The sequence below is a fragment of the Thunnus maccoyii genome, chromosome 6, assembly GCF_910596095.1.
Source record: "Thunnus maccoyii chromosome 6, fThuMac1.1, whole genome shotgun sequence".
NCBI classification, from domain to species: Eukaryota; Metazoa; Chordata; class Actinopteri; order Scombriformes; family Scombridae; genus Thunnus; species Thunnus maccoyii.
The window spans coordinates 23,961,512-23,980,532 of record NC_056538.1 but is presented as its reverse complement, the minus strand read 5'-3'; the positions used below and the strand labels follow the sequence as shown (position 1 = coordinate 23,980,532).

Below are 19,021 nucleotides of genomic sequence, written 5' to 3'. Positions count from 1 at the left end.
ACAATGTATGGATTCCTGCTTTTTAAAAAAATGAATTTCCCACTTACTGTTATGTTTTCCTCTTCACCTGAACAGTTATTGTGATGGCTAGGGCTGCAACCAGCAATTATTTTCATCACTCATTAATCTGTTGATTACATTTTTCAATTAACTGATTAAGTTTTTGCCTAAAAAAAAACATCAGAAAATTGTGAAAAGTTGAAATCAAATGTCAATGAGCCTTAAGGGCAACAAATTGCACCCATTGTTCTCTATGTAAGCCTGCACAGCTCTCTTGAAAAGCAACAATTTTCACACATTGGTTCCTCAGATTGGCACTTCACAGCTACCATAAAATGACTACTTCTTCTGTCTGCATGAAGCATCCTGTGTGTGGTATGGTATGGTTCAAACGGCTTGTTTTGTCCAACCAACAATCCAAAAGATATTGAATTTACAATCATATAAAACAGAAAAAAAAGCAAATCCTGACATTTGAGAAGCAGAGACCCTGAGAGTGATTGATAAATTTTCTGTCAATTGACTAATCAATCCATTAATTCATCATTTCAGCGCTAGATGTATCATAGAGTGCGTTTACATGTGCACTAGTATTCCAGTTTTGAGTCTTATCCTGGTTTTGATCATATGGCGTTTACATGAGAAACCTGGTTATTCATATCCCTGTAGACATGATTCTAACAGCATCCAGGTTTCTGGTCATCTGTGTGCAGTTGTGTCTTGATTTCTCAGCATCTCAGCCACTATCTTATCCAACAAAGAATATTCAGTAACCTGGATAAGGTGTTTACATTCAACATTTATCCTGGCTCCTATTTGAGAACTTCAGGTAGCATATCCAGGCTTCTGAAACCAGGTTTACATGCACAAAACATAACCAGGATACTCCAAAAACCGGATCATAAGCAGGATACTAGTGTACATGAAAACGCACTCTTAGAAAATTCTGTCTTGTAATATATGATGTACCGCAGAATCACCCATATTGTAATACCATCATTATCGTTGGCAGTTAAAATATTGTGATAAATTCTTATGGTGAGTTACTGCCTGAGTCCCACCCTTACACTATAGAGCAGTATTAAATCAGTGCTGGATGTGGTCAGACATCGAACACACACAGCAGTGATGTTGGATTTGGTTATGAGTGCAACACAGTTGTTAATTGCAACCCATAGAGATCAGCGCCACCACGCCTTTCTGCATTAATAGATTAAGTGTGATATTATGACTAAAAAAAAAAAAAAGAATAAAAGTTCAGGGGTAAATGATTGTAGAAGGAGAAAGATGTTCTTGTCCTGAGCACAATCTGTAATCTGACTTTACAAATCATTTAATGCCCCAGGACAGCGATATGAAATAAAAGAGCTCATGCCACTGTTAATGTTCTGATCTGGAAAGAAAAATAAACATCTAACATACAATATTTCAGTCTTTTATTGTCATTAAAAGTGCAAACAAAAATGTACATTTACTTAAAGGAAGATAAACTTACTGGCTATGCCTGGTGATGTCTCAGAGATGTTTTCGCATGAACAGGCTGCAGCATTTCCTCCTCCAAAGGTGTCATGATGTTCATTCTGCACAGCCATTTTCCCCAAGAGATGTCTTCAGATGTCAAAGCAACATTCTGTCATTCATTTTCATTTGCTGTGGCTACAGAGTACCAGGCAGATATTGATGAGCGCTATTTGTCTTGTGCCCACACTTCTGAGGGACCTCCGAAGTGGTCTCCACAATGAATTCCATTACCCGCAGAGACGAGGCCCGTCTGATGACAGGCCGAGCACGACGAAGATGCACAAGTGATGGGTCTAAATTATACACTGCACAACATTTTCTCTCAGCAAAAATGGATCTTTTTTTTTTTCTTTTTTTCCTGCCCTTTACCCCGTCTCCGCTGTGTTAATGTGAGTACATGCATGTGGTTTCCAGGGCATAGTCAAGCACTGAAAGTAAACAGATCCTTCACCAGCAGCAGGATATTAACATCTATCATTAAAGTAGTAAGCACAGCCATTTGATTCATCCTGAGCATCAGAGGCAGGCCAGGCTCCAGCGGTGCAGGCCATGCAGAACGAACTGAGCTGATGAAGTTTGAAGAGAGGACATTCAGACAGCAGCAGCCCAACAGGGAGCATCTGACTGCGGTGAGCTGCCACAAACCAGTGTAATACTGCTATTTTCTTTATAATTTGATCTGTTGATTATTATTCTTTTGATTAGACAATTTTTTTAGTTTATAAAATGACAAACACAAAAATGCTCATCGCAGTTTCCTCAAACCCAAGGTGACAGGTCCAAATGATGGGAACCATTGTGGCCATTTGCTTGTTTTTCCTAACCAACAGTCTAAAACCAAAAGATATTCAGTTTACGATGATATAAATAAGAGAAAAGCAGCCAATCTTCACATTTAGAAGATAGACCCAGTTAATCATCACCATTTTTGCTCAGTAAAAGACTAAAGTGATTAAGCTGATTATCAAAATTGTGCGTTTTCTGTCAATCGATTAGTCAAATGGTTCTCAAACTATTTCTGACATGCCCTCCTTTAAAACACGTAGTCCTGTAAAGCAATGTCATTTTCATTAACCATTAACAATATTAGCCAAATGGAACATTGCTTCATTGAAATAACATTATCATGATGCAAGTTTTTAGAAATAATAAATTCAAGGTTCCTCCACTACACTGACCATGAACCTGAGCTCTAGATACAGAAGTACATATTTTCTTTACTTTGGATTCGACAACATAATGTGAATCACCAATTTTTTTCTTTTTTTTCCCCTGTCAAAAATCTGTTCACCTTGTACTTTACACTTACATTTTTATTAATAACAACAGATAATATGAAATACCACTCATAGTGATGAACCCACAGAGAATTATCAGTGTGTTTTAGCGTCTTTCAGCTCGTTGTTTTGGTTTTCCGTCCTACAAACCTCACTGATATGGTTCCCTCTTACCGCTTTCATTGTGTTGTTTCGAATCCAGCAGGCAGCTGTTTTCAGCAAAAAATCTCCAAAAACCCTGACACAGCAGCAAACAGACACAGTTAGTGAGCAGCTGGTGGAGCATTTAGCAGCTAAAGAGTCAGATATTTCCCCCAGGAGTTGGAAGAGACCAAAAACAGAGCTAAAAGAGAGTGAGGATTGGTCTTAGATTCATCAGGTTGACAGAAACACAAATCCAAATGAATGATAGTGTTGCTCTGTATCTGCTGGATGTGCAAAGAAGCAACTGTTTGTTCAACATATCAGCTTAAAAAGTGATAGTATGTCAGTGTTGTGCTCACAATTTAATGCTGCCCCCAAATGACCAAAAACTTGGTTATTAAGTTTGCAATCAGCATGAATCTTGCTAACCTGAACATTAAGAGCCTTGCTAGCGTGAAAACATTGTTTGTATATTGCTCCCAAATCAGATTCAGCTCTTCAACCTCAAATTTTTGCTTGGTTACGGCCCTCTGTGATGCCTATATGCCTCCTTGGGGGGCAATTTGAGAAGCATTAACCGAGGAATCATCTTAGCACTCGTGTTTCTACTATGCAGGTTTTATTTCAACTGCACAAAGCAAATATGAACATCTGCTGATACTGCAGTGATTTACTGAATAATGGCTTCTCTGGGCTTCAAATTATACAGCTTTTAATAATTCACTGTAATCAGCATGAGCTACAGCTCGTCTCCCTGTATCAATAGTTGTAAATCCAGCATTTCCATTTAAACAAGGCCATAATACAAGGCCAGTTATTAATATAAACATGCGGCTTTCACTGCTGCTTCAAATTCAAGCTCACCACCCTCGTTATGGTATAATTTGACAACCTGATTTAGTTACATGGCAACGCATGCTTTAACTGTTGGATGTGATTCAAAGTATGTATTTTTTAGGCTGTGTATCAAAATAGTTGTAAACATAAATGGAAAAACACATGGAGAGTGCTGCTTATATGGATGCCAGCAACACTTGGAAACCTTAATAAAAGTCCCAGCGGGCAGCTTTTAAATGTTTTTGGCGCTTCATGTAAAGGTAGTGAGAAAGTAGGCATGAGCCAGTGATATAAAGAATCTATAACTTTACATAAAGGATGAGAGTAACCGAGAGAAAACAGTCTCACAGTCAGACCGAGGGGTTATCTGAAGCGTGATGGGAGACCTTGGCTAATACAATTTGAGCCGGTAGTGAAACAAGTCATTCTTCCTCAGTGAGCGGCTGAATGAGTGCGACTGTGTCGTCTCTGTGCTGTAACACTGACTCATCTGTCCATTGCCTTTAAAGCCTCAACTGTCTGAACTGATTGATAGGACGGACACTGAGGCTGCGAGCCAGAGAGCTATATTCAGTTTGTGCTGAACATCTCAACAGTGCAAATGACTAATATTTGTGTCCAGGTCATTAATGGTGAAATTGACGCATCATAAATCTATTTAAGTGTCGCCTTTCAGTGCTTTGTTTTAAGTAATGGTGGAGTGGCTTCTATGAACGAGAGAATGGCTGTTTCTATATCAACATATCAACATTACCTGCTTATTTTATTTTATCACAGATACACTCAAATGTCAATTTATTAGGTGCGCCTACCTTAAGCTAATACAACAGCTCTGCAATAAACCTTATCTTCATGAAAGTTATAATGTTCAGAGACCAGGAGATTCACAGTGGAATTACTCAAAAAAGGGCCAAGGCATTGTTCTCTCCATTTTCCTTTTTTGGAATAACTCTACTCTCAAAATATTCAGTTTTTTTTGTCGAAACAGTCCTCAACTTATGGTCATTTTGGAGGCTGTAGTATGTGGTGCTGTTGAACTGTATTGCGTTGTACTGAGAGGTAATTCTAATATTTTCCCCACACATTAATCTCAATGATGGTAGACTTAAATATTAGAAACCCCTCTGGATATGTAGGTAACACTGATTACAGCCCCTGAAATGAATCTGGATCAACCTCTTTAAAACTGTTTAAATAAAATCAGTGCATTATATCCTGTGTGAAGGTAGGATTTGTTGCAGGACTGTTGTATTAAACTGCCTTAGTTTTAGATAAGTGTACATGATCAACTGGCAACAGAGTGTATATGGGTGCCAGAGTATGTCAGTCAACAACAATATAGAAATTGCAATACAGCGAGGCCAAAGATATGCTTGAGGCCATTTAGAAACAGTGTACATACATGGACAATATCATTCTTCAATATTGATATTAGTATCAGCCTCACATATGACATATCTGTTGGGCTATAATATTGAGTTAAGTCTGATCAATACATTCATATAGCCAATATTATCAGCCAGTTTTGTAGCTTATTACAAATATACCAGTATTGTAGTGTATGTATGTTGGCCAATAGCTAACAAGAAATACAGCACAGAAATGCCAAAGTATATTTTTTAACCGTAAACCTGCTGCTGAGGACGTCTTGATCACAATCATTTAATTATTATATTTAAGGGCTTATTACCAAAATTGTTTGATGATGTTATGTTTCTGTTGAAGAAGAAATATCAGCAGATAAATTGTTATCAGATTTTTTTAGACTCTAACCACCAGCATCAGCCTCAAAATTCCAGTGTTGGTCTGGTTTCTCTAAATCCACTTAAGATGGGACTTTGTCAGGCTATTCTTCTTCTATCATCACAATTTAATCTTGTAAACTCCTTAAAAGCTGCTTTGGCTTTTTTTTTGAGCTTGTGGATAAATGTTGCCAGCAGAAAGTAAAGCTGGAAGCAACTCTTTTCACCAGGGTGAAGGCAATCAGTTGAACTTTCTGTGCTTCTGCACTGTTTTTAGTCAATAATGAGATTGACTATGGCCTTGAAATACCAAACAACAGCAGTCAGTACAGCACAGTATCACTTCAATCTCTCTCCTCTCCCACAGTGATCATTTCAGTGCAGCATCACAGACAATAGGCGTGAAGATGACAGGCTGACAGGCACAGGAAGAGGGACGGAAGGAGAGAGTCGGTCTGCATTTCAAATTACACAGCCTTATTCAGTAATTGATTTCAGCGTTTGTAATTTTCTGTAATCCTGGTGTTCACCGTGAGAGGAGAGGAATTCATTTTCTGCAGGAAATGAATTAGGGGACGGCGAGAGATAAAATGGATGTTGGAGAACACACCTGAACACAAGTGTGAGGACAATAATGAGATTCGTTTCCCCGAGCCCCCCCCCCCCCCCCCCCCCACATCTCATTTGATTGGCTGAGCTCAACTGCCAGCTATGGCCTGGCAGGCTTGTCGAAGGAGAATTTATTCCATTTTGTGGCAAAGTGATGGAGATGAGGCCTCTCTGGCCTGAGAGGAAGTACATTATTGAGTAAAATGACAGGAGGAAAATGTATGCTTCATACATTTGGAAGAGGAAGCTCTATTGGAGAGCAGGCAGAATAAGATCAAAGGCCATGTGAATTAAATGTCTGATTACGAAGCTTCTTCATAGAAATTCAGAGTGAAACAATCCAGAAAAATGACAGTAATACATTTTATAACACAAAAAGAATACTTCTGATTTTTAAGCGTGTTAAAGGAATAGTTTGATATTTTAGGAAATACTTTATCACTGTCTTGTTGAGAGTCAAATGAGAAGACAGATACCGCTCTCATATCTGTCTGGTAATACATCTACAGCCAACAGCTGGTTAGCTTAGCTTAGCATAAAGACTAGAAACAGAGGGAAATGTCTAGCCTGGTTCTCTCCAAAGTCCACCTACCAGTGCCTCTGTTCATTAAATAACATCGTATCTCGTTAAAATTTAAATTAATCAATGATCAATTTAATAATCTGTGACACTTGAAATAAACTGTATGCATATTCATTTATTTACATCACATTCACATTACAGTATGTTTTAATTATGCAACAGCACAACACTGTAATATATAAAAAGTGCTGCTGCAATTTTAGTTCAGAATCACAGTCGACTTCTTCCAGTCTTTCAGCTTTAGTTGCACACAACACCAAGACAGAAAAACACAAGTTTCCCTTCAAGTCCCCGAAATAACAACTATTTTCCTATAAAATACACATTTTAAATACCCCAGGAGCTGCTGAAATCTCCTCTCAAACAGTGCAAGACATTCAAAGCAGTTGTTTCAACACAATTCATAAAAAGGTAAACACCTGCCTTCCAGCCCAGAAGTGATGGTTTGAGTGTGAAAGAATTTCATGAAGATATTAAAACCATAACAGTTTGATCAAACAGACGTTAATTCAAGTACAACAATAGGCTTATGATTCAACAGCTCAGGTTGAGTAGGAACAAAAGGGAATCATGAATGAAATTCCTCTCGAACAGAAGCAAAGCAACAAGTGACATTAAAAACGTAAGATGTTTACAGACTTCCTCTGCCAGTGTTGTGAATAATATTGCACTCCAAATAATTTAAATACCAGTCACTGACAAGTGATTATGTCACAATGTTGATTTTTTTTCTGCAGTGAAAATCACTTCTTAAAAGCATAATTAGTAATAGATTTAAATATGACCTGTACAGCTGACCTATGTGTTTTAGGTAATTAATCAGGAGGATCGAAATGGTAACAATAATACCTCTGATGATAAATATATAGAGAAAGGCTTTAAATTTGAACAAACTACCAAATCTGCGCATGAACACGGCCCGAGTGACATAATTATGACAGGAGCTTTTCAGAATACAAAAACTAATAAATACAGAGGGATTCGCTGACTTTAAATATTGTTCTCTCGCTCTCAGCCCAAGGTGAGAGCCTGTGCAGTATGAGTCGTCCGGTCGCTCCACCTATCTGATGTTGATTAGCCCCTTCCCCGTTGCCATGGCAGCCGCAGCCGCAGCCAAAAGCTCAGAGCAGGTCAGGCAGTATGAGGCCCGGGGGTTTAGGCTCCACACAGTTAATCCAGAAATTGGCACAGCTGGCGTGGTACTGGTGGCCGCCGTACAGCAGCTTGAAGTTGTCCGTCTCCGAGTTGAACGCCTGTCAGAGTGAAAGGTTGAAATATGAGAGAGCTGAATTGCAGAGACAGTACACACATCTGGGGAGGAAGAGGAGTATACAGGGTGTGGACAACAAATGGGAAAAACTTATCTTATCCCTCGACTCTGTACTACTGCTGAACTGTAAGATACTGCTACTAACACACAGCTAATGATTGATCGGCCTCCTTATTTCCATGAATATATCTAATTTGCATTCTGCAGTTTGGGGTTAAATAATAAAAATGGACCCCGATGTTCACGTACAGCATGATTCACATCTTGATTTAAGAGCCGCGCTGTGGTCCAGCTTTTATGTACGTGACCCTGTTGTACATTCCTGCCAAATTACTCCTGAGAAAAGCAACCTCTGGCAATAAAAAGGATTTGAATACGCATGGGTGGAGCAGGCATTCGATACCTGCTAGAAAAGATTTAGCTTTCTCAGTTTAAAATGCCCTGCATATAATTGTATTTGAAGTACTCGCACAGGGAAAGAAAAGAAAAGAAAAAATCTATTCAGTATAAACACGCTTCTCAATCTACAGAAGTGACCCTCAAGATCTTACAGAATCATGACAATCAGATCAAACGCTTGGTGTTTTATTGATCACATCTAAATCCTTGTTAACAGAGACTATATTAATCTGAAGGCAAACCGGTAAGTGACTGATTTTTGACGGAAGGATGCTGTCATGTCTGAATTCAAAGCACGTGGACCCTCCATGCTGTGACACATTTAAGCTGCATGAGCGACTTGTGGAGGCGAGACAGGCTTGTTGATATTTCTATGATTGCGGTGGAATAAATGAATGTACACCACATGACGGCGAGAGGTGCACAAAAGAGACACCTCAAACGTGGCAAAGGTATAATACAGTGTGAGGCGTCGCTTTACATACTGTATTTGCGTTTATTTCCACAGATCTGTATGTTCTAGCGGTAGAGTCGCAGCTATAAAAGCGCCGGTTTAGTGTTTCATTACGAATCTCTACCAAACAAAATGAGATGTATTCCACAATCTGACTTAATTTGTCTCCTGCATCAAGATTCCTGTGTTTTAATCTGAATAGACAGGCGTCATTCTGGAAATCAACTGCATCGTCTTGAAGCTGTATGTCTGAGCAGGTGATGCCATGAAGGCTAATTTAAAAGGCAAGTAAGGGAAAAAAAAAAATCAATCAATCAATCCAAACAAGTATTTTCACAATAGTGGCGGACAGTGCAAAATTATTCCACAAAACAAATCTCAAAAAAGCTGCCAGCTGTTGAATGTAGATTAGTAGATATCCATTTGTACATCATGACAGTAGTGAAAAGTGTCTTTGGCCTTTTCAGCATAAACAGTTGAGGTCATGATGGCATCGATGGCCAGCAGTTACTGTCATTTCATCTATTTTGACTTTATCTGTCAAACTTATTTATCAAGTTTCACCTTTGTGTAATGTTTTCTTTTTAAAAAAACACAGGATTAAGGTCCAATTCAGAAGATTTTGATGACCTCAGTTTTAAGTTGACCAAAGTCCTGCGAGGAAGTTTAAACCGCAACCGCAAGAGCGATAGCTTCACGAGGGGAAAGGTTATGGGACTTGTTGGCATTTGTTGTAGAGAATATTGATCAGTTCATTTAGTTCGAGACAAAAGGGCGACATGAATCTCCACAGAGGCAAAAAATGTTTACAGCTGCTCCGAAATCTAATTTGCTTTTGTGCATCAGTGACTCTCCACATACAGCATCTGAATACACTGTAGCTGTTCAGAAAAACACTTGAGCGCTGTGACGAGAGTTTTGAGTTTTCACTGGGCCCAGCTGTAGCGCTGCGTGTGCGATCAGGAGATGCTAATGTGTGTGATGTGCAGTTTAAGAGTTTGCATCCCTGGTGAAATACTGGAGCCGAAGCTGGAGGAGAGAGAGGAATGAGTCATGTGCAGTGAATCATAGCCTCCCACACAGGAGGAGAGCGGAGACGCATGCAGAAAGCAACAACTGCATACAAACCCCCCCCTCCACCCTCCACCCCCCCACCACAACACACCATTAAGTCAAATGTAATCTCCACCTGCCCGAATGCAGTCTGCAGCACAGACGCTCCGCCGGATGAAGGGCTCTCTCACGCAAACTGAATGTTTCCACGCTTTTTCTCACACGCTCACATTTCACGGGCTGAGTGATTCCTCTCGAAGCTCTTTTGTGCCCTGGCCTACTTGTTTACTCAAACCTGCACTTAGGACTGCCAAAACTGGTGATGTTGGAGAGAGAGGATGCTAAATGAAAGGGTGGTCACACAAAGACGTACTGTAATATACCTCCTCCTTTCACTGCAGAGCCTTTCCTTCTCTCACCTCCACTTTTCCTTTCACCTTTTTGCACTCTCACACAAGTTCTCTTAGACTTCGCCTGTAAATCAGTGAATGTAGGGTAATTTAGTCTGTTTTAGCAGCATCAGTACAGACAGATGCTGTATATTCTTAAGCCTTTTTAGCCAGGCAACCACTGGTAACTCCACTCTGAAACAAGCTCATGCTTTCAACTCAGGCAGAGCTGGTCAGATAAAACTGTGACTCTACTAATTCACCTGACCTTTGTAGGTGTCTTTAAGGAGACATGATTCATACAGAGGTGCTACCTGATTAGATCATATTAAAATCTATCCTAAGTCTGCTTTTCTATCATTTCTAATATCTTCATAAGAGTTCAAAATAAATGAGGGATAATTACCCTTAACTTCCTGTCATTGTCTTTAGTCAATGCCTGTAAGCACAAGAAGAGTCAGCATGATGCAGCATATTCATGCAATGCCAAAAGCAAAGAGAAGTGTGCAGAGAACGAGAAACGAGCCAACATTTAGTTGAGTTGCTGTCACCAGTAGAGAACTCCCATTTTTCCTTGTGAAGGTTTGTGGATGAAAATATGAAAGAATCCAAGTTATTACCCCCCAGGGCTCCTACACATTTTCTATCTCAGAATTCATGAGATTTCTTCTTGAATTGATCTGAATTTATTGACTCAGTCAGTGAGAGCAGCAGATGCAGACAGAAACAGATCAGTATAGCTATCACAGTTAAATCACCACTGTTTACAGCTAAGAAATATTCTTTACAGGGATAAATAAATATAAAATTTACAAAGATTTGTGTAGTGTTCTTTTCCACGTAGACATTTTGTCAATTTCCAAACTTTTTAAGGCCTGGTATAGTTCAAAATGTACATATATCCAATATATATTTCCCTGACTTTATTAGCTGTGTAGGAACCCTGGTAACTTGAGCCACATTGAAGCAGGCTGTGACAGAGTTGGGCAACCAAACAACAGATTTATAAACTGGAATTTTGAGCAGATGGGAACAAACAGAAAAAAAAAAACCTGACAAAGTTTGGACCTGAAGTTCATTTTAGCACTGCTGTCATACTTCCATGAGTAAAAGCTACACAGCCTTAATAATCAATCCAAATCCTTGAGGCACTTCAGAAACCTGCACTAATATAAACAGCCAGAAATGCTAAATTATTCAACTTAAAATCCTTTCCAGTGCTTCTCCCTGTAATTGCCCAAATTAGCATTTATCATTTAGCAGAAGCGCTGGAGCATCATTAGCTGAAAAGTATCACTTGTGATAAAACTTTGAACTGCTACTTCCTTTGAGTGACAAACTGAGATGAGATGAAGCTGCTGCTGGTTGCCTATCCCTGCCTCCAGACCCGAAAAGCAGAAAATGATGACAAAACCGCGGCATGTCAGAATTATTGGTCCTGCGGTGACAAGGTGAGACTCTGGCTGAATCTGACAATATAATTATTTGTTTGTGTCAGAAAAATGGGGTAAACATTTTTAAGAATCATTTGGGAGATTAAAATTCATGGCATGAATTAACTGGGAGCCATTAAGCTTGTTTGTTGTCGAGCATTTTTCACATTTCTTTGATGCCACATCAACATCTCCACCCTTCTGCACCTTTGGTTAAAAAATAAATAAGTACCTCTTCACTAAAGGACAATGCAACAATCAGTGCTGTCTGCTGCAGCCAAAGCTGCTCTTTCACTTCATTATACTCTGAGGGGATGCTATTCTCCACTTCCCTATTATGCATTCTTACCAGTGTGGCTCTGCCAAAAATGTAATTAAAAGATGGGTTATTAATCTCATGCTAGTGGCACAGAGACAAAATAAAACTGCATTAATTTTCTAGCCTGGCTTTATGCACACGAGTGAGAGGTGAGAGACAGAGTGTGTTTGTGTGTGCAGGTCTATTATCAGCTGTACTCCCTGCTTATGACTAATGTGTAAGCCACATCTGCTCGCGGCCTAGATGCCTCTCTGTCAGCCATATCTTGCCTGAACCATCCATCTGGCTCTGGCTGAGCAACAGAGGGAACACAAGGAACAATCAGCGCCACCATCCTGCCCTCTAAACCACAGGGTCCAAGAATACCATTAATGGCCCACGTCGATGAAAATCACAGCTATCGTAGGCAAGGAGGTGGACATTCTGCACATAGTGCCCCAGTCAAAGTGAATAACCGAACAGTTATCAGAGAGCACCGATGGTTGTTAGCTGAAAGTGGCGAGGTGAGCTGTTACCTCGAGATAGAGGCGACAGAATAGAAAATGAAACCCTTCCAAGACAAAGTAGCGACCTTTTTGACCTTGAAGAACCAATCCCAGAGTGCAAAAACTCACCCTGAGGTGCCAAAGTGACAATTCTCTTCTCTCACTTAGTTATTTCAAGAGCAAAGTCTATTATCTTTAGACACTGTTTTTAGTCATCCTTCAGTAAAACAGCTAGGGGGCTAGCTGTGATTATTCACTAAACCCCTCCCTCAACCTGCGATTGTCCAATCACTGCTTAGCAAACCAGGCATGGCAGATCTGTCAAGCTTTTTAGTAAGAGTGATACTTGGCATATAAATGATGTGAGGTGGTCTATTCTTCTATCCTTTCCAAAATCGGAATAGTTTAAGTGTAAACATGTAATGAATGCACTTAAGCTTGTGTTTATCTGCTCTAGCATTGTCTGGCCAACTATCTTACGTAAGGTTAGTTAGTGAGTAAGTTGTAAGTAACGTTAGGAACTTGGTTCTGGACAGTATCAGAGTTTAGGCTAACACTGCCGACTCTGTCCTGCTCCTTATTGGATGTGTGGAAGTGTTTTTTCCAGCAACCTGCGCAAACATTACCAGAGATATTGTTACTTTTGCCAGACAAATCGGTTGGTCCTTATCCTAATGGCTTTTTCTCTTGTAATGTTAAACATGAAAACATACTGTTTGAAAAAGTATGAAAGCTTAGCAGCAAAATAACAGGGTAATCTTATATTTTTCCTTATGATGCTTACAGGACCAACTAGCTCTATCCTGCAATACAAAAACATTGCTGTTTCTTTATTTACATGTTTCTTATATGTATCATTAACTAGTGAGGATGCTGACTTTTAACCTGGGAAATGCAGCTTTTGCCTCAGTCTTTTTGCAAGATTTCACATATGCAGCCACCGAAGTCAGCACCAGAATCAACCTTTTCAACCAACTTACGTAGTTAATATTAGTTTATTAGTTCAATTTTATAGCTAAAACTGATTAAATCCGCCAGCAACAGTAATTTCGGCCAACAACATAGCCGACCAGAATTGAGAAGCCTGCTTTTATTGATCTGTGTCTGACATCAATGACCCAATGTTTCAAAAATGACTCAGAATTGACTGTTCAATCCGCCACTGTTATCATAATAAACTGCGGTGGGAGAACAGAAAGCTTGACGGGCATAGCAACAGTAACTAAGGAGGGCAGAGCTTAGTGAACAGCCGACTGATCCACCTGTAAAAAGTGTGATAATGGCTGATGCTTTCTGCCTGTAACAGTATGTGTGTTGGAAGCAGACAATCGCTGTTCGCTTGTGCAAGAGGAGAAGTGGAGAGAAGTGAATCTTGTCACTTTGGCCCCCCGCCGGGCTTGTCAGTAAGAGGAGAATAGCCCCCCTGAGGACCCCAGTGGGAAAGAGTGGAATGAGATTTGGTTGACAGTTCACTGTCTCATACTCGTTTAAACAGACGTCCAAAAGAGCTTTCTTCTTTGTTCTGCAAAATGTTTCAAAGTCAAAGAAATGTCAGTTGTTATCCGCTATGGATGAACACAACATTTTTGAAAAAATGTATCCACTAACAGTTACACTGAGTGCGTACGTGTGTGTGTGTGTGTGTGTGTGTACACAAACCTTGCTGCGAGCGTCGACATTGAGTAGACACACCCCGCAAGCCAACTCCTTGGCATTCTTGATGCCGTGCCTCAGAATACAGGAGGAGAAATCTAGGGAGCTTTCATCAGGCTGCACGAGCAGACACACACACACACACACAAGCACAAAAAACACACACAAACAAATTTTACTTTCTGCCACAGGGTGAATGGAGTCATTTCTATTCTTATAATAACAGCAATGCAAACAAGTCTGCTTACAGTAAACATCTTCAAGCATCATCATCTTTTTATAAAGACTTTGTTTGACTTGGGCTATATGGAGGAAAAACAAACAATATCCGAATATACATCTTTCATCTTTGAAGAAATAATGCAACCTGCTATGCTTCAATTAAACGTGTGCTTCCATTTTATTTCTTTCTCCCTCTTTGACAAACTGTCAGTTTTATCTTCTTCCTCTGAAAAACAATATTCCTCCTCTGCTGTCTCTGAGGAAGAGGACAGTCCTCATCCTCTGTAATGCTGTTTACAGAGACTTACAGACAGCTGGATGAATAAAACCTATGCAGTCCTTGTCATTGTTGTTGATCCGAACACCAGTGAACCAAAAATGCTACAGATACATTGCATCCAAATCAATAGATCATTGATCTGGACCTAATGGACCGACCACACTGGATTCACTATCATTTCATTACGTTATTGGCAGCCTTTTTATTGTTAATTGATATACAAAGCTCTATTATCATGTGTATTTGTGTACCTGCACTTGGAGAGTATAAACATGTCTTGATGGTAAAAGAAAGCAGCTGCTTACATAAATTTGTGTATTTTTTGAGTGTTTGGTTGCTTTATATCTGTCTGTTCTCTCACCGCGAGCTTGGCTAGCGACATGAAGCCCATAAGGTTGTTCCACACGCGGCTAATGTCCTTCAGCAGCTGCTGCAGCTTCTCAGAGCACACAGCTGTCGCTTTGATGCCCAGCTCCACACGCCTTGTGACGCGATACACTTCCACCACACCTGACAGATGAAAAAAAAAAAAAAAAACAAAAACACACAAGCACAAACATCATAAAAACATATTTAGTTGCTGTTTTTGCACTGTTTTTTTTTTGTCACTCACTGTGACATGTTTGCTACTCACAGCTCATTAAAAGCAGAAAAACACAATATGGGAGTGGGACCTTGTCAGACCAGGCAGTGATAAGCCATCGCACCAGAGCTCGTTTTAATCTTGTCCTCTCTGTCCTTCAGAGGGTGTAAAGTCACACGCAGGGTTCTTTAACAGGCTCTCGTACCCACTACGCAGTAAGTCCTGGCTTGTGTATTGTGTGTGTGTGTGTGTGTGTGTGTGATTCCTCACCCAGCAGGTACTCCATGCCCTGAGCAGACTGGATGACCTCAGTGCAGACAGAGGAGCTGCTGATGCCATTCAGGGTGTTGTTGGCTTTGGTGATTACCTGCAGGTGGGAAGAGAGCAGCCAGAATTAGCAATGTTTTTGCTCATCATAATCATCATTATTATACCAACATTTTTGTCATATGTATAACTTCTGCCAGAGAGTGTAATGTCTTATGTTGGTGTTTTTATGAGATGTCTTGCTGAAAAAATAAAGAAATAGACTAGTTTTGGACCAAGACACAGCTGCCCATACTTATTTTCTAAGATTCACTTCTGGGAACTTGCAACTATGCAAATAATAAAGATAAAGTGTTCTTTCCAATATAAATCAGGGGTCAACAAACAAATATATCCAAAACCTACATGATAAGAAAAAGGTCCTTCGGTTTAACAGTGGGTTGAAAATAAAATCTGTGCCTTCTGGTTATCTTTAATAATTCTACTCCATGTGTACAGCCACTCTCACAATTAAGTCTTGCTATGGGACAGGGTCAGACACAGGACACAAACAAATACAAACCTCCAGAGCACTTTCCAGACACCTCTGCCACTCGTATGCGTAGCGCTCGCTCTCCTGGAACAACACAACACAGAATTATCTCAAATGAACACAAAGGCAAAGCAGAACAGAATAAGTAGCAGTGTGAGGAGTAGCAGCTTTTAACAGTCCTGAGTGCTGTGCTGAAATCTGGTCATTAATGACATGGGGTGCAGTTAGCCGCGCCGGGCCCGCCTCACCTCCACCTCCCCAGTCAGGTCCTTGTACTTGTCCCTGATGACAGGCAGGGCGGGCTTCTCGCTCAAGGTGCTGGATCGGTCTCTGAAGGGCTGCTCTGGAGCTGGAGATGGGGGGGAACGCCCGATCTCCTTCTCGCCCAAACTGTGACTGCGTTTATGTGAGCCTGAGGCGAAGACAGGAGAGAGGAGGAAGATGGATAATGTTAGGGGGAACCAAAAAACACAAACTTTTTTTTTTTATTTCAGCAACCCAATAGCGATGACTCATTTTGAGATATGCACCTGTTTGTTTGCAATCATTATACTTCCATTCTGTTTTGGTTAATTCCTCCAGGACAAGAACGGCATGAGTAAATACTTAATTTGTGACAAACAATAATTACGAACAAAACAGAGGCACAAATATTCAGGTATGAATTATTCATAGGGGCTCATAGACGGACAAATCCTGGCAGGGTACCACAACAAACATGGGCACAAACACATGCTAAACCCAGACTATTCCAGTGGGGCTGGCAGTTAGTGCATGTGTGAGTGAGGGTTGCCCAGACACAGGTAATTTACCCCCCCCCCCTCACCAACTCCTCCACCACCCACAGACACATGCGTTGAAGCTCCTCTCCTACCCCCCACATAACCAAAAAGCCCCACTATGATCAGATTACTGTTCCACTGGGCAAAGAAGAGTAAGTAAAGCCCTCCTCTTTACACAAATTAAATCCAACAGTGGGAGATAAATCTATGGGGTAAATGGGCTTTTATCACAGTGCAGGAAACGCTAATAAATTATTCGTGGAACATAACACCAGCAAACAGCGGTTAAAAAATGAACAGCCTTTAAGTGGATATGGTTAATTTCTGCTCATGGATTTGCTGGCCTCTGCTAATCCATCTCACTAGTCACTGCCATTAGAGCAGGCTGTCATCTCAACACTGCCATCTAATGTCTCACAGCTTTATTGCAGATCTGATGGCCTGGTATGAGGGGTGGGGTGGACGAAGATGTTCTAAGGGTTAGTGTTGCTGTGCTGTTATGTTTTTAAATTTAAAAACATGTCATGTTTGGTTGCTATTTAGATATTTAGAGCTGAAACAATTAGTCGGTTAATCAGTTAGTCAGCTACAACAATTCTGGTTATCAATTCATGGTTTATGTAATTTACTAAGCAAAAATGTCAAACATTTGCTGGTTACAGCTTCTCAGATTTAAAGACTTGCTGTTTTTTTTAAGTTTAGTAACATTTTAACTTGAGCATCTTTCGACTTTTTGTCAGACAAAACCAGCAAAGTGGGTTGGGTTCTTTGAAACTGTGATGTGGATTTTTCATTCTTTTCTCCTATGTTCTGGACAAAACGAATCAATTTAGCAAGAAAATAATAAAGAGTTTAACACAATTGGCAGAATTGAAGTCACATGAGTTGACTCACCTTGAACAGACAAGTCAAAGGTTGCCAGTTCGTTCTTTATCATCTCCTCACTGGACTTGACTTTGGGCTGAGCACTGGCTTTGAGGAAGTCAGACTTGCCAAACTTTGGCTTGTCTCCCTGGAAGGCACCAAACTCATCAGGGGCTTCACTTTGGTTGCCCTCAGAGCCCGCCTCCGCAGTGGCGGCGGGTGAGTCAGACTTCTCAGAAACAGTACTTGCAAAGTCCCCAAAGTCGTCTTCGTCATCAGCACGGCCTTGGTCACCAGAGCCAAAGTCAGCGAAGGCTTCAAACTTGTCATCTGCGGATGAGGCATCCTCGGCGGGGAAGGAGGTGGTGATCTTTGTTACAGAGCTGCTTGTGATGTTTTCAGTGCTGCCAAAGGTCAGCTCCTTCCTCTGTGTCGGGACTAAAGATGGAGGGGCTGCCCCTTCCAAGCCCTGTGGCTTTCTGACCTCACCGGGAAGACTTTCCTCCCGGTCTGACCAGTCATAGCTGGCCAGGGTGCTGAGGGCCGATGTCCCAAATGGGTCAAATTTCATGTCGTCTCCTTCTGTAATGACAACACAGACATACCAGTGGTTCCTAGGAATAGCACATATGCTGTCATGATAGTTGGTAGATTAATGAGTCTGCATGAGGGACTAAAATTTCTGTCAAATTATCACTTTGTCACCTATCTACAGTTCAAGTGATCTCTCGTTTCTTCTAATGATAACAATAGTAATGTTTATTATATTCCAATTCAATATGGTTACTCAGGATTTTCCACAGATAACACTTTCCGTTGGAAGAAATAGTTTGTATGAAAACAGATGACCTTGGATTATCTAAAGTAACCTGAAAATAGTTTTTGGAAACATATTTATGTTAGTTTTTGAAATGCCATTTCTCAATCCTGTGAGCACCCCAAATGAAATTCCATTCTCATCCAATGTACTGGAGTGGAGGCCGTGATCTCACAGATACCTCAAATTCTTGACAAATAAAACAAAAACTATCTGCTTGGCTAGATATTACTATATAAGTGAGAAAATATATTTTTTTGTAATTCGACTCTGTAACTTTAGTGGCATCCTGTGTAGCATCATTTATGCTGCATTGTCAGTTGTGGCAAGAATGAGATCAGACATATTGTAAAGGACCCCTATCACTATATTTTGTACTTGAACGATGGGAAAAGAAGTTCTGCAATACACTGGCAATCACACGTGTCATTATTCAACACATTTATAATGGCAGCTGCATTGTAATTATACTAGCAACTGACTAATTTGTGTTGTTGTGACCAATG

General features: G+C 40.4%; 1 protein-coding gene across 4 annotated transcripts in view; it reads right to left on the bottom strand.

Moving 5' to 3' along the window:
- Positions 1–6,757: 6,757 nt before the first annotated feature.
- synrg (synergin, gamma) overlaps positions 6,758–19,021 on the bottom strand; it is a 36,647-nt gene continuing 24,383 nt past the window's right edge. For 2 of the 4 annotated variants that reach the window (XM_042413481.1, XM_042413483.1), the window contains 9 exons: positions 17,729–18,280; positions 16,301–16,464; positions 16,083–16,136; positions 15,524–15,620; positions 15,032–15,180; positions 14,175–14,285; positions 13,999–14,037; positions 10,685–10,717; positions 6,758–7,966 (listed from right to left, as the gene is read on the bottom strand). In XM_042413481.1, the coding sequence (XP_042269415.1) occupies positions 7,835–7,966; positions 10,685–10,717; positions 13,999–14,037; positions 14,175–14,285; positions 15,032–15,180; positions 15,524–15,620; positions 16,083–16,136; positions 16,301–16,464; positions 17,729–18,280 (1,331 nt within the window). In that variant the 3' untranslated portion in view covers positions 6,758–7,834. The remainder of the gene's footprint in view (positions 7,967–10,684; positions 10,718–13,998; positions 14,038–14,174; positions 14,286–15,031; positions 15,181–15,523; positions 15,621–16,082; positions 16,137–16,300; positions 16,465–17,728; positions 18,281–19,021) is intronic. The other 2 variants (XM_042413482.1, XM_042413484.1) reach the window with 1 other exon arrangement.